Source organism: Merops nubicus, unplaced genomic scaffold (assembly GCF_000691845.1).
Source record: "Merops nubicus isolate BGI_N331 unplaced genomic scaffold, ASM69184v1 scaffold4266, whole genome shotgun sequence".
Lineage (NCBI taxonomy): Eukaryota > Metazoa > Chordata > Aves > Coraciiformes > Meropidae > Merops > Merops nubicus.
Genome location: NW_008614188.1, coordinates 17,031 through 32,458, shown reverse-complemented (window position 1 = coordinate 32,458; position 15,428 = coordinate 17,031). Strand labels below are relative to the sequence as shown.

Sequence of the window (15,428 nt, the reverse complement as noted above, 5' to 3'; positions counted from 1 at the left end):
AATAGGGCCCTTAGTCTGACTCAACAGTGTGCAAAGGCCTAGAACAGACTTTTAAGGAAAGAAGTAATTGAGGCAGGACAATAAAATGAAACGTGCATTTTGCTCAAGGTTGCTCACTGTGTACTGATCTGATAGCAGTGATAACAGAAACGATCTAGTTAAGAGAAATGCTGTTGGTTTAATTTGCCTGGACTTCAGGAGAACCTTTTTTATAGTAGCAGCTTGAAAAGCTTGCAGCTGAGTCAGCTGCAGTTCTGATGCACACAGTAAAGACTGAGTAAAGACAAGCAATTGATGCGTGGTGTGATCAAAACTGGGAGGGAAAGGAGGTGTAGGGTGCACAGGAGATGGCAGACTATTGAGTTAGTGGTTACAGCAAGGGAAGACTACATTTACTAAAGCCTGAGAACAGGCATGGCTAATAATTGATGTGTGAAGGGCAACAATCTAGTTGAGAGTCGTATTTTTTTGAGCCATCCTAGCTGAGGGACTGTGGAGGCCTCTCTGCCTGTTCTTTATTCCTTTTTATGTTCTTTTAAGTGAATATTGCTTTTTCATCTGCAGCAAGTGTATGTTACTTTTCCTCCTTTTCCCTGTCAGGAGTGAAAATGTATCTGTTCCAAATCCAGATCAGGCCACCAACACTTTGGGTTGTTTAGTGCTTTTTTTTTTGTGTGTGTGTGTGTGTTTTTGGGTTTGGTTTGGGTTTTTTTTAGCTGGTTGGGGGTTTGGTTTTGCCTTTTTTTAAAATTTTTTTTTATTTTTTATTTTTTTAAGACTATTGAAGAAATTCGATTATAAAATACCCCAAACATTAGTTATTTAAATAACAAAATTTAAGTAGCATTGCATTATGGTAAAGCTGTGTGGCAAATGAACTCTCCAGAGATTAAGAGTTTATGCAGAGAATGCAGCCCAATCTCTAATCCTGCTGCCAGCTTCCAGAGGTCTTGCTGGCCTTGTCACTCCAGCTATTTGCCTGGGCACTCAAACATATCAGTAACATACACAGGTATCATTGTAATTTGATTTTCTTACAAGAAAAATCTTATCCCTAGATCAAGTGCTGAAGATCACCCTGTTTGACTGTGAGCAAGATTTCTCCCTGCCAAATGTTTGTTTGAGACACACCTGCACTTACAAATTTATCTACAGGAGATTTGAATATGTATCACCCATTTTCATTAGTTTACTTGGGACAAATAATACACTGGTTTGCCTCTAACTGATATTATTATGCTTCTGAACTGCCATGTGAGTATATATGTTAATATTTATCTATGTATGGAGGTAATGGGTGCTACATACAAGAGCTTGTTACTTATAATCTTCCTCAAATTTAATTGTTCAGCTTGAAATTGTGCAAGTTGAATTTTTACTTGTTGCAATTAAATGGTATATGATTTGGTACTTCTGAAGCAACATTAGTTGCAGGTGATTGTTTTAGAAGATAAAGGATAAAAGAGTAATAACTAATGCCTGCTACAAATCATCATAGACAAGAAAACATCAGCCCTTTAGGATAGGATCCTGTGTGTTATATTTTGGGAAAATATGGCATTTCAAACACTGACTTAATGAAGCTGCATGTTGTCTCTGTGTTACTGATCTGTGCTCTTTCCTGGCTCCAGCTCCAGCACTTCTGTATGTCCTTTACAGACACCTTGAAGGATAACCAAAATATTTGAAGTGTATTTTTGATGAGTACACATCAAAGTCACTGGCTGCTCTTGGCTTCTTTTCATTCCTGTCTTTGTCCCACTTTGCAGACCAAAGCTTGATGGCAGAAGACTGTTCAGCTTGGCTGGAGAAGTGTTTAACAAGATTCTGGGGCTGGTGACTGAGTTTAGGCAAATTCAGGATACGAAAAGTTTTACTAGGAAAGACACAGCAGTTGTCAGTTAAGGTGATGGATGGAGGAGGATGGAGTCCTTATTAAAAACATTTTAATCATGCTTAGGTGCTTTTTTTTTTTGAAAAGTGTGTTTTCAAACCCATGTCTTTAGTCTCAAGCAGTAACTCAATCAGTTGTGAGTTCTACAGGAGACCAGCCTAGGTAGCCAGAGGCCTTTGCCCCATTAGATCCAGGAAAGTCTTTTCCATATTAAAGCTCTTGGTCATTTCACCAAGGACCTCTCATACATCTGTGATATGAAGCAGGAAGGTAACAATGTTGTTTCTGGAACAGGAATAGAATTTTGTGAAAATATATCCTTATTTGAATGCTTTATAGCTCTCTAAGTCAAGTCTTTTCAGCTGTGGAAATTTTCAGCTAGATTTGTCAAGAACTGTATACATGGCTAGCAAGGATTTCCAGCTTTGCAGGAGCTGTGGGAAGCTGCAATACAGGGCACCAGGACTGAAAACATGGGCCCCTTTTTCCTTTGCTACACCTTCTCCTTTTCCCACCATGGATGAAAATGGAAGGGAATAAATAAAAGCTCTACAACAGAGAGCAGCCAAGTCTTTTAAAAGTCTGAAGTTAAGAGATTGTCTTCAGTTTGCACCATGTCATTCTGTAATTATACCAGCATTTGCTGATCTCTCTCACATCTGCAAATGTAAGCATGTTAAAACACCTTTTTGTGACCTGCTGGAGTCTTTTTCAATACCATATTTCCCCATGCTTTTAATAAAAATATGAGAGTAAGATAAAGGAAGAAAAATCCCTTTTATTTCTTTAATACCAAAGCCACTTATCCTGCTATGTTCAAGGCTTCTGCACCTCCCTAATAATGAGCACACAACATCAGATCAGTTTATTTTATCAGTACTCCTTTGTAATTCAGGCCTCCTGGGTGGGGATTCTGATCTTCTGATTCTTCTCTAGGTGTTGCTGTCCTAAATACAGTCATAAGTGATGATTGTTGCCTGTAGGTCATACTTTTCTCACTGTTGTTTTGGTTGGTAGTTTAATTTATAGAGATATACAGGTAATGTATAACTGATGTGCTTGTGGTTTTAGCTAAGGTGTTGCTGAGCCTCACAGGGTACATACAGTACCAGGGTTATCTGGAAATTATTCAATATTAAAAGCTTTTAAAGTTGAGATTGGCTAAAATAGTCAATAACTGCCTATCATCCATCAGAGGATAAATCACAGACGACAAACAAACGTGTTGGGGAGCAACTTCCAGGGAACTTCTGTGGCTTTTTTTCCTCTCTGTTTAAACAGGTAGTAGTGAACATAGTGCAATTCTGGCAGAAAACACAAAATCAGCAACTTTATGAAGAAAACAACTTGCACTTTTGCATTTTTTTTTAATAGAGACCATGCCACTTTTAGGCTTTACAGGAACTGAACTCATCAGGCTTGTGCTGTGGGCTTGCTTCTTGGAGTGTTGTCCTTCTCTGTGGATAGGTAGGTGCCAGTGATCCACATCCTTTAGGCTGTCAGTGTGGTCTAGGCATGTGGTGTGACTTTCATCTCCCAAACTAAACCCCTAACTCTATTGCAGACTGCAGAGGCTCAGTTTTGAGGGACAAAAGAGGGTGTGAAATGAAGGAAAAGACAAGCCCAGGCAGAGCTGCTGTTGCAGAGCTACAGGGAGCTACTGTGCCATGAATCAGACCCAAACTGTGAGATCAGTTTGCTGTTAGTGTCAGTAGGTAACGAGTCAGGCTCAGAAATTCCACCTTACCTCATACAATCACCTTCCTGTTCCCAACAAAGGTGCAGTCACAGGACAAAATGTGTAGGACAGGCCCATTTTCTATTTACATATTTGTCAGGGCTGAACAACTTTTATCATAATATCATCAATGAGCTGTAAGAGAGTTAAGAAAGGATACTGGAAAAAGATTTCCAAATGCACAGTAGTGAGATACTGAATTCCTTTTTCTGCATTCACAGGTCCCTCTCTCCTATAAATGTGAATCTGGGGATGAATCCAATGCCCATGCTTTCATACACACCCCTCTGAATACTTCAAATATGTACTTTCTTTCATCCTGAGGTTACCAAACAGCTCTTGGCACCCAGACAGGCTAGAAGTGAAATGATGGCATAGCACTGCAGAACAGGCAGCAATCAATGTATCTGACAGCAGTGTCTGACACATCTCCAACAGACTCCTCTGAGCTTTGAATCAGACCCTTTTTGAAGCAGAAATTGGCAAAGTTGCATCATGCCAGTGGAGTGCATGAGTGAAGGAAAAACGTTTAAAACCAATGAAAATGTTAAAAATGAAGGTAAAGATCGCTCAGCCCAAATATTTTCTTCCATTTTTAGGGTCTAGCATTGCTAAGAAAAAGATTCAAACCCTTTGGCTGAAGAAACACCACAATGGGTCGTGCTGTACGTATAGTATTCAAGGATACACCTTCTTTTTATTTGAGCTAAGATATTAAGTAAACAGAAACCAAACTGGGGTCAGAGTTGTGCAAAGCTGCATCCAGACAAGAAGCTCCAGAGGCAGAACATGTTGTAGAGGTACTTTCTCTTTTTTTTTTCTACTTTTCTAAGAATATTGGTATGAGTTTTTTTTTTTAGGTGTTTTTCTAGTTAATCAAAGCATTTCTGTTCACTATTTGTGTTTTAAAAAATACTGAGTTCTGACTTTAACTTCTGTGATGTCAAAAGCAATTAGCTTTTCAATTGATCTCTTCAGATGCAGAAGTAATTTTAGAGTTGTTAATGCTTTGATGTGGTTTGATTTTTTTTTACATTAATTGCAGTGAAAAGAAAATAATAAATACACAAAATTTGAGCTAGGTATTTACTGTTTAATTCCTATTACCTGAGAAATATTGTGTGTAATTATCAGTGAAAAGGAGATGCACAAATCAACAAAGTGGTAAATATTTTGTAGACAACAAAGTAGTAGGATGGAGAAGAAATCTTGGTGTTATTTATAGACTAATTTAAGCTTCATGGGACATTACAGTCTATATTTTACTGGTTTTTTTTTCTCTCTGTCTGCTTTGATTAAACGCCAAGACACAAACTTATTTAGCATCTTCAGTTTCTACTTTGATATCTAAAACTTTTAGCTGCAAAACCCTGGAAAATCCTCTTAAGGCACAAGAATTTTTACCCTTTTGAACATTTTGAGCTGCCAATGTGATGTTATAAACCTGTTTTTATACTAGCACATGGACTCTTATCCATGAAAGCACATAAAGAATACCAAAGCGTGCACAAGTTTTTTCTCTCGCTGTCATTTCATTATTGAGATTATTTCCAGAGTAATCTCTCATTTTACATTCTTATGTGTCAAAACCTGAAGCTGTTTGGCAATCTTTCTGCCATAAAACTTCTAGATTTTTGAGCACTTTTACCTGTAGTGAGTTCTACTACACTGTTTTGGAAGTAGTAAGCTGCCTTTGTTTTTCAGCTCTTGCAACATTTGAATAAGGGTTGTGAGGGCTTATTGAAAATGCAAGTTAATTACTAGCCTCCATTTCTATTTCACATTCTGCTTGAATTATTTTTTTTAAATGTTAGCCTTTTGAAAAATACTAATAGTTGTCAATTCAAAAGAAAGAAAACTGAAATGAAGAATCACCTTGGGTTTTTTTCCCCCTCAGGCTTCACATTTACTAGGATTGCTTCACTACTTAGAAACTCCTGTCAACTATATTGGCAGATTTTCTGAGTCAAAACATCAATGTAAAACAGAGGTATGCTTTATACACTTAATCTGTGTTCTGTGGATGAAGCCAGAGCCATGTCTGAAAGTGCCATTTAATTGTGAGTAACTATTAACAGTTAATAGTGAATAATCATTAGCTTATTAACTACTCAAACTGCTTCTGCTGTCTTCCTCTCTCATTCATGTAGATATTCTTATCCTGCTATGATGAGTGAGGTTGTAGAACGTGATCCCATGTCCTGTTTCTTAAATAGCTGTAAAAAGGACCATTAAAAGCCATATTTTCTTTGCATTACCATATTCAGGCTGAAGTAGGATCAATGAGGAAAAAAGTAGCCTGAGAAGAGTCAATGATTTCAAAAGAGATGATCTTAGCAGAGATCACTACAGGGCTTCATGCAGAGGTAATTCTCCAAGGCTACATTAGTTATCTTAAATCCAGATGCTGCTATTTGTTCTTTTTGGACTTTGGGGCTTTTGGGCTCTGTCACTGATACCATATGGTGGGTTTGGGTGGGTGCGGTTGTAGTTGAAAGGTCCGTGCTCAGGCAGAAAGACAGACAGTGCCTTTAGATTTAAGGCTGTCCCCTCTTTTTATAAAGTTTTAAAGCTCTGATAAAAGAAATGAATGCTTTAATTTATTTGTTCCTTGGAACAACTTCTCAGCCTTATGAAAGATGAAATACTGAACTCTCATACGCTCTTTTCTTTGGCAAAGTCTGCAGAGTTTACCCAGAGAAAAACTGTAGGATAGTGAATTTGTGAAAACAGTATTTGTTGTATGACTTCTGTGGAATTCTGTGTTAGGTAAACGTGAATGTCATGCTATGTTGTATAGTACTCTGAGTTTAAAAAGCAGGGCTCACAGAAACAGTTTATCTTGTGTGTTTCAGACAAATGCAGCATCCAATAGCAATTCAAAAGTCCAGGAAGCAGTAGCAAATGGATTTTTCCTGGTTCAGATTGTTTATAAAATGTGAAAAATCTCATTCTTCTGCAAGGTTACAATTGATTTAAGGAGGTGTTTTTTTAGGTGGTGGTGTTGTTTGTTGACTGGGTTGTTTTTATTTTATTTATTTATTTTTATTGTACAAAATCACTTCAACACATCTACATAAGTGAATTGCAGAGGTAATACAGGCAATGAGCAATTCTGGTGTTTGCTGGCAATGGAGCCATGTGTCCAAGGAATTCCAATAATGCATTAGTAGAACAGACACCCCTCTGTGATATTTTCCTTCAGCTGGTCACCCACATGATGAAGTTCATTTGCCAAAATATGTTGACAGAATTGGACCTTTGGTGAAAGGCAGGCAAAAGGAATTTAATCTTTCCCTCCCAGTGAGGCTACTTTATTAAACTTATATGATCTTGAAGTTCAATTAATACAAAGAAGCAGCATATGGAATAAATTGAGATGAAGCAACCTGATTGTATGACCCTCTAACAAAGTGTGTCTCCATATTTCCCACATCTCACTTTACTCAGGTTAACACACTTCCATCTTTCATCATCAGAAGTGTCCCCTGAGGCACATGGGCTCCATGTTTTATTAGTGGTTTGTGGATTAGCTCACCAGAAGGACAGGATTCAATATAAGAGTGGAGTCTCTAGCAGACTCCACTAGGAATCCCCAGGAGAGAGACAGGCACGTTTCTGACATTCAGAAAAACAGTGTGCAACCATCAAATATCTGACACACTAGTCTCTGGAAGACAGCAGCCCTTTTGCCACAGCTCTTCCCCTTTCTTTTGGGAAAAAGTAGGGGAAAAAAGTCACATCATGCCAATCTGGTAAGCCCTGTAGTGGCTTCACTGGCTCCACGTCACTATATTGAAGCAACAATCTGGCTTTGTATAATTTAGCATGAAAATGTTGGTAAATGTAGCTTCTCTAGAAAGGTAAGATGAAGCTTCTAAAGTATACAACAGGATGAACCACAGACTTACTGAAAAAGACATTAGAAAAAACCCTCAAAACTTCACCTTGTGTATTTTGAAGCTCCAAGAGAGAGTCAGCTGTACCTTGGAAGTTAAGAAATATTTAATTATCTGTATTGTTAATAAGATTTTCTTAATACATAATATAAACATCAGTGTTATAGTTTAAAACCATCACTTTATATCCACCATAGATAAATTTAATTCTTCCTTATATCTTTCCAGTTAATTTCTGTAGATTATAATTTCCATATATTCAGGTGGCCTTCTCTTCTTCAGACTGAGCAATCCTAATTCTTTCAGTCTTTCTTTTTCTTTTCTTTTTTTTTCTCTTTTATTTGTCAAGAGCATTCTGAATTTAATGTATCACAGAATGTGTTTGCTGTTCATCTGAGCTCATTGTTACCTACAATAATGAAGGATTGTTCTATTATCCAAGCCATTAGTGACTCAGGCCATTACTTGACCCAGAACAGACCCAGCTAGAATCTTACTGATTGTATTTTTTGAATTTGATTGCAAACAATTAAAAACTAATCTTAAAGTCTGTGAGTGCCCTGGTAGTTTTGCACTCTCTCTAAAGTAGTTTCACTTTCATTTACTTTTGAAAATGTTACGAATCAATGTCAATAAACTTATTAAATTTAAAACATGCTATCAGAGTTTCTGCCTCTCTGTTTACAAGACTTGTTGCCATTAAATAAACTAACAGCCAACATATAAATCAAAATAGCTTTTTAAAACAATTCCTAATCTTTTATGAATATTTTTTTTTTTCATTTATTCTAGTATTTTTCCAGAATTGGTCTTTTCCTCATTTCTTGGCTTTTTAAAGAAGGGCACTGTATTCACCTCTTCACATATTTCTCACACAACTTCTGAGAGTTTTCAGAGGAAGCTAACAGCTCTGAGCTTACTTCACTTTCTTCTCCAGGTATCTTCATGTACTCTTCCTCACACCCAGCTCCCACTATGGGCAGGACTCATTTCACCTGACTTTAACTGCCTGTGAAACAGCCATTTATATCTCTGCAGGGGTGTAGGCTCCTGCCACAGTCAAGGCAGACTTGGTACAAGCCAACAGCCAATAGAGAGCTCTCCTAGAGATGTGCTGCAGAGGCATTCTTGAGGATGAGGTGAACTGCAGTAGTTCCAATTTTTTCTCAGACCTGTTCCTTTCCTATTTTAGATGGATCCTTTCTTACTCAGCTCAGTTGTTAGTCATTTAATTACTGATCACCTTTTTATGAAGAGTGATGGAAAAGATACTTCAGCCTTCTGCAAGCAGGCTGTCACTAGGTTTTTCTTTTCCTCACAGACTTTCTTTTCCTTACAGTTGTGGACCTTTAAGTCCATTGCTTTTTGCAGTTAAATTTGTGCTTTATCCTTTCTGACATTGTCTCAGCAGCTTGTGCTGTTCTCTCCTACTTGTCCTCAGGAGCCTGACCTGGTTTCTGCTTTCTGTACATTTCTTTCTTGTGTTTCAGGACATTGAAGACCACGTTGCTTAGCCAAGTTGATCTCTGACCATACTTCCTAACTCCCTACTGTGTGGGATTTTTTGTGTTTGTACCCTAATCATCATTTCTTTAAGGGACTGCCAACTCTGCTGAATTACTTCTGCTTTAGCCATGTTTCCCATGAGAACTTACCTTCTAGTTCCCAGGGTTTATTGGAGTCTGCTTATAGAGAGTCCATTTGGTTTGAATTGATCTTTCCTCTTATTCCTCATCTAAAAATAATATACATTATCACATCACACTTGCTCTCAACTAAATGACCTTTGCCCTCATATTCCAAACCATCCCTCTTGGTTGCTTGGTAGGCAGCCTCTTGGCAGGCTCTGACAGCTGCTGGAGACCATCCACAGGGAAGGGTTGAATGCTGCTCATTATACCTAGAGACAGACCAAGCACATTGCTTTGTAATGTGAAACTGGAGATGCTCACCTAAACACTCACAGGGAGGCATTTGCATCTTTCAGCTGGGCATTTAATCAAAAGGAAAACAAATCCTCCATATACAGAGTGTTTCAGTTGCTCTCCTTGGAAAGCATCTGTGTGGATGCAGAAACACTTTGCCCAGCCTTGAAATCCAGGTAAGGAGAAGACAAAAACTTCCCTCGTATTTTCTTTGCAGAACTAGGCACAAAATTCGAATAATGCCTCTCTCTGGACTGACTTTTCTTTGTATTAGTCTTTATTTTCTATTTACAATAACTTGGAGGGGTGGGAAATCACTTGGGTGTCTGACTGGTGAGTAAAATGGGATTGTTAGTAGCTTGTTAGTAGTTCAAATTTTCAAAGAGAGATTTGTTTGTCCCTGAGATTTGTTTTGTTTTTCATTTATATATTTAGAACTTCCCATTGAATCTCTCAAGATATAAACTGAGATGTTATTTAGCTTTTGAAATCACACCATGACAAAGTGAATATACAGAGGATTTTTTTTTTGGCAGTTTATTTTTTGTTGCTGTAACTCCTCAGTTGAGAGGAGAGGAGTTTAACATACAGCTAAAAGTTGATGCTACAAGAATTCTGGTGCCTGAAAAGAGGAGGCAGAGGCTTTCATTCACTTTTTGGCTTTGCAAAGGGTAATATGCATCTTGAATCTTCTAATTTCAATGCAGTTTGCAGCTGTGTAGGATTCTGTTAAATTTCAAGTATTTAAGCAGGAATTTTCCATGCTAGATATCTGCCTCAGGATAATTTTTAAAAACCTTTGAGCAAATCTGTTTTGTGCTTTTCATACTGGGTGTTTTGGAAGCTTTGCTCTTTTTTTTTTTTTTCCTTGTTTTAATTGTTTCCAGTGACCTTTCATCTAAGAACTTCAGGTGCTTTGTAAGTTTTTGAAAAATCATCTGAAAAATGAGCTTAAGTGGATTCCTTTTGTATATTATCAGCAAAAGCTCTGCCAGACTGAGGTGGCACAGGGGAGTAAACCACCCATTTTAAATAACAAGGCAAGCACGAACAAGATTTTTCTGGGGTTTGGGGTAACTGGCAAAATAGATTCAAAGAATAAAATCAGGGGAGAAGAAACTGTGCCCTGGTAAGCAGTGTGAAAATTGATGTGGGAGGGAAAGGAAAGGAAAATGTGTCAGTATAGTTTGGGAGATACTAAAATAGCTGGAGGAGCTGAAGTGCAGAGCCTGGTACGAGCTGAGTACAGAGCTGGGGGTGAGAAGGAGGGGGGGCTGCGTGGGAGGCTGGGGAGAAGGAGAGACAGATCTGATGAGCTGGGCTCGGAAACGTGGTTGGCATGGGGGGCAGTGAGGCTGAGTGAGGAGCCTGAGGGAGGAGTTTGGCAGAGGGAGCCAGCGAGGAGCTGCCTTCTGCATGGGGAAGACTGAACAGCAGGAGTGGGGTGAGATCTGCCCAGCATTCGGGAAGCTGGAAAACAGGATTTGCTGGGCACGCTGACTGGGTATGATCTGAGGATGGCTTTCAGAGGTGAGGTGAAGATTTGCTGGGGATGGGGTTAAAAGTTTGCCTGAGTGGAAGCAGGGACTGGGGAAGAAGGGGTCACACCAGGGGTGGGGGATGAGGGAAAAGCACTTGCAAAAAACCTCCTGGTGTCCATGCAAATGGATGTCCAGCAGGAGGGGAACTCGGTGTTGGAGAGCTGCTGGGGAGGGGGGTGCGAGGAGGTGGAATTGGGGTCGGGGGACTCCAGGCAGGCATGCTGATGGTGGGAGCAAGGGAAGAAGGGACAAGAGGTGCTGGGATCATTCTCCTGCAGGGCTGGGAATGGCCTCCTGCATGCCAGAGTCTTGCCATTTTGTTGCTGTCAGCAGGCAAGTCTGAAGAGCTTAGATCTCGTCACTGTTGATGCCAGGTTAGTTCAGAAGATAGCAACCTATTGCCACTATCAGTTATTCCTTTACAGTGAGTATCCTCAGATGGATCAAAGGAGCTAAGTGATTCACCACTGGCAAGGACTTTTGTGCATGTTATGATGCCACATGGATAAATTTTTCAGTAGTTTTTGAACAGTTGTTATTTTTAAAAAGCAAGATATTCTACACAAACTTGACCCGCTCAGTTCACAGGATGTACACGCTCTTGAGATGCTCTAGGGCTGTGCAGCAGCATCACCACAACCTACAGCAGATGAGGGAGATGTGCACTGAACCAGGCAAGAGATTTTAGGATAACAGTTTGGGTTCTTTGTCTGCCACAATAATCCCACATGGTGTGGGGTCCCTAGCTTTTCAGAGACTCTCATTGACTCTCCATTCTCTGGGTATTTGAGCAAGCTCTGGAAATAAGATTTGCAGATTTTTTTAGCATTTATATTTGTAACTGAATCAGCAAGACTATTTTGAACTTGAAGTGTACTGTAACATTAAATACTGTGAAATGTCAGCTCTCTGGGTTAAGATTGTGCTACCATAAACCAGCAGATACTTCATCTTATGCTAGGATTTAGCTCATTCATCACTTTAATCCTACTACTTCCTATCTTCTTAATATTTTATAATGCATGTGCCATAACATAATGTAAAAATATGTTTCATAAAAGCAGATTTAAACATAACATTTCTTCTTAGTACCTTGTCCTGCAATACAGATGAGACCAGAAAGGGAAGGAAAAATAGGCCTAAATTAATGTAGGAATTGAGAGGAATGCACACACAGAGTTTGCCTGTAAGGGTCAGGATGTTTAGGGGAAATAGGTTATTTCAGTAAGGCACCAAAACATGGTGAAATGACTCCTGTAAAGGAGTCTCTGGAGGAGTATAAAAAAGAAAGGGCTGGGGGGAATGGTGTTGGATCCTGAAAACAAAGGCAAAAAGCTGGACTAGAATGATAGAAGCTGTAGGAGATGGGAGAGAAAAAAGGCAAATAACTTCAGCAGAGACATTTTGTATGCAGTGGAATGTAAAAAGAGAAAGAGATCGTGGCTGGCATGAGTTGCAGCAGAGGGGTATTGGTGGAGGGAATACAAGAAGGATACAAGAAGGTGACCAGCAGCCAGGACGCTGCCTGGGGACTGTGTGCTAAGCAACCAGGACTGCTACAGACAGCTCTGGCCGTGCTCTTTGGTCTGCAGTGGCAGGAAGGAATGAATCAAGTTCACACAGGGTAGTGAAAAACAAGAGGGGACAGAGAGGAGCTCGGGTAGAGACAAGAAATAGGGGAAGGAGCAGTAAGACCCATGAAAAGCTGTGTCCTTCTCCATGCAAAGAGAAAAGCAGAGGGAATCTTGAGGCTGCGTCTCATGTGAAACAAGCCTTTGAGGAGGTCATTCATTGCCAGGTAATGGAGGCTCCACCCCTGGAAGCATTCAAGGTTAGTCTTGATGGGGTTCTGAGTGACCTGACCTAGGTACAGATGGCCCCTAGAGGTACCTTCCAGCCTAAAACATTCTTCATGTTCTATGCTTTTCTTCCATGCTCCCTTTTCTCCCTTTCTTCCTCCTTTCCAAGTTTCTTAGGCTCATCTAGATTCCCCAAAAGAAAGTAGTGAAGATTGCTCTCCTATGACTTTTTTCAGTGATTTAAGAGGCCACAGCCCACGACCAGGTAACAAAGCCAGTGGGGATGGGCTTTGTTCTCACATTATCTTTCAGGCCCTGAAAGCACTCACAGGGCACTGACTGTCCTTGTCCAGCCCCTAGGGCTCCCTCCACCCTGTGCACAGCCCAGGACTCCCTAACAGCCCCCTGGGGCCACCACTGCCTGCCCCAGTGATGCCATGGCAGGGCTGGTCTCCAGCTCCTCATGGCCCAGCTGAGCTGGGCTCACCCACAAGCTGCCACCGAGGCTCTGCTTGATGATCTAGTCTCTTGGCTGAACCTGGCCACTGTCTCCAGGTCCTCACCCTTCAGGGCTGATGCTGGATCCAAGCTGGTGAGGCCTCTGCCACGCTGGCCATGTGGTTACTGCACCTGGATTTTAGCTCCACATCCCAAAGGGAAGAGCTGTCCCATGCTGCTTGCTGACAATATCAATGGGAAGTGGCCATCCTTACAAAATTAAAAGCCTATGGCCCTTCTGGCTACAACTACAGGGAGGAAAGTAGAGACAGGTTTGATCACATATTAAAGGCTGGGCTCCCGTGTGTGAGCGACTGCAACGCCTTCCTCTTCAAACATCTGGGCTAATTTATTGGCTAGTTTTGCATATCCTTTCCACACTCATTTTCTTGAATTTGTTCTTCTTCATTTTGACTTCACTGAATTATATTTTGCATCTTTCCTACCCCCATTCTCAACCTCCCTTTCCCACAGCATCGTTTGAACAGGCTACACAGACTGTTTCCCATGGCCTCAGCTCTGCCACTTTTCCTCAGGTAGCTGCTCTGGGTTTTTTTCTGTCAGACTCCACTGCCTTTTCCCATGTACTCTTTTTTTTTCTCCTCACTTTGCTTCTTTTCATCCCTAAATTGGCTCTTCCTTTCACTTGCTCTTTTGTGTTAGTTACAGTGTTAGCATGCTGGCAGCCTAACTTGTTGGCATCCCTGAGAAGGAGGATTTTAAGGAGGGATTTTAGGTGAAAAATATAATAGCTCTCTAGGTGCTACAGAAACTTCTTCCAAAAAGAGGGGCAGCAGAAGAGGAAGCAGAAGCTGCTTGTCTGTTAGAATGGGCTGGCAATATGACTGATTAGGAAGAAAAGTTGAACTTTTGAGAAATGATAGGTAAAGAAAAACTTTGGAAGGCAAGACAGGGAGATGGCATGGGGTAAAACAGAGAATTGCCAAGAAATTGGTACTTTGTACCCACCTCAGTGCTGTGAAATGTGCTGTTCTACAGGACACCCCTCTCAGCCTCTTCCTCAGTAGCCCCAGTCTAGCTCATATTTTGTCTCTCTGTTGAGCTTGTGCCTGCTCTCCCATAACACCTCTCAGTCCTTGCTGCTGCAGGTGAGATGCTGTCAGACCCTGGCTCTTGCTGGCAGAATGAGCCAGGGCAGGTGGTTCTTCTAGCCCTCAGCTGTCTGCAGCCCCATGGAAGTTCCTAACACAGTCATGATTTTCTGCTTCATCGAGCTGTCCAACCTGCCTGCTGAAAATCCAGTTCCTGGGGTCTCCCTCTCTCCTCTCTATCCATAGTACAGGAACAAGGGGGCTGCAGATCTGGGTGTGCAGAGACTTTGCTTCTAAAGGGGCAATTCACCCTGTTAGAACAGCACATTCAGAATGGCATCTAGTAAAGCTTGTTTTTCCTGCTCTTTTTTTTTTATTCTGGCTGTTCCTGGAGTGTTTCTACACGTCATCCTCTCCTCACCTTCTGTGTACCCATGTACATATCAATATGTACGTGTTTGCAGTTGTCTTTTTGAAGGGATTAACAAGGTTTAAGCACAGAATGGGGCTCAGAAACTGAGAATGTTATCTGTTTTCAGAGATTTTCCTTGCCTTCCACTGAGCTACCCCGATGGTGTACCTTTTATTCATTTCTGCCTGCAAATGTATCAGGAACATAAATATTATTGTAGTGTCATTCTTTTAATCCAGAAAGTCCCACTTATCATCAAGCAGGGTGTAGAGGATCACCCTGTATGCTCAGCTATGATCAAGGTCTGTCTTTGCCAAAAATTAGCTTGAGACAACTTTGTAAGTTTATCATTAGGAGACTTTAAATCCTTATCAACCTACTTAGCTTACTTGGAGCAAATAATATGCCTTTGTAACCAGTATTAATGTGTTTCTGAACCATATGTATGTGTGTGTATAAATATGTACACATGTATATAGGTCAGAAATATATATACACACAGATGAGTGTGTGTAGAGGTATTTCTGCACTTGGGTAACAGGTGCCATACATGAAGACTTAACATTATTCAACATTTCTAGTTATAGGACTTCTAATTGTTTAGAAGAATATCAAATACTGATTTTTTTTCAGGCTGATTTTTGTGATACTTCTTTAAAAACCTGCAGAT

The 15,428-nt window shown here is 40.4% G+C and overlaps 1 protein-coding gene across 1 annotated transcript in view; it reads left to right on the top strand.

The window, feature by feature from the left end:
- The first annotated feature begins 4,127 nt into the window (after nt 1–4,127).
- The window catches only part of LOC103774702 (carbohydrate sulfotransferase 9-like), a 22,940-nt gene continuing 11,639 nt past the window's right edge, over nt 4,128–15,428 (top strand). Inside the window, exon 1 of the mRNA XM_008942124.1 lies at nt 4,128–4,191. Coding sequence (XP_008940372.1) covers nt 4,128–4,191 — 64 coding nt within the window. The remainder of the gene's footprint in view (nt 4,192–15,428) is intronic.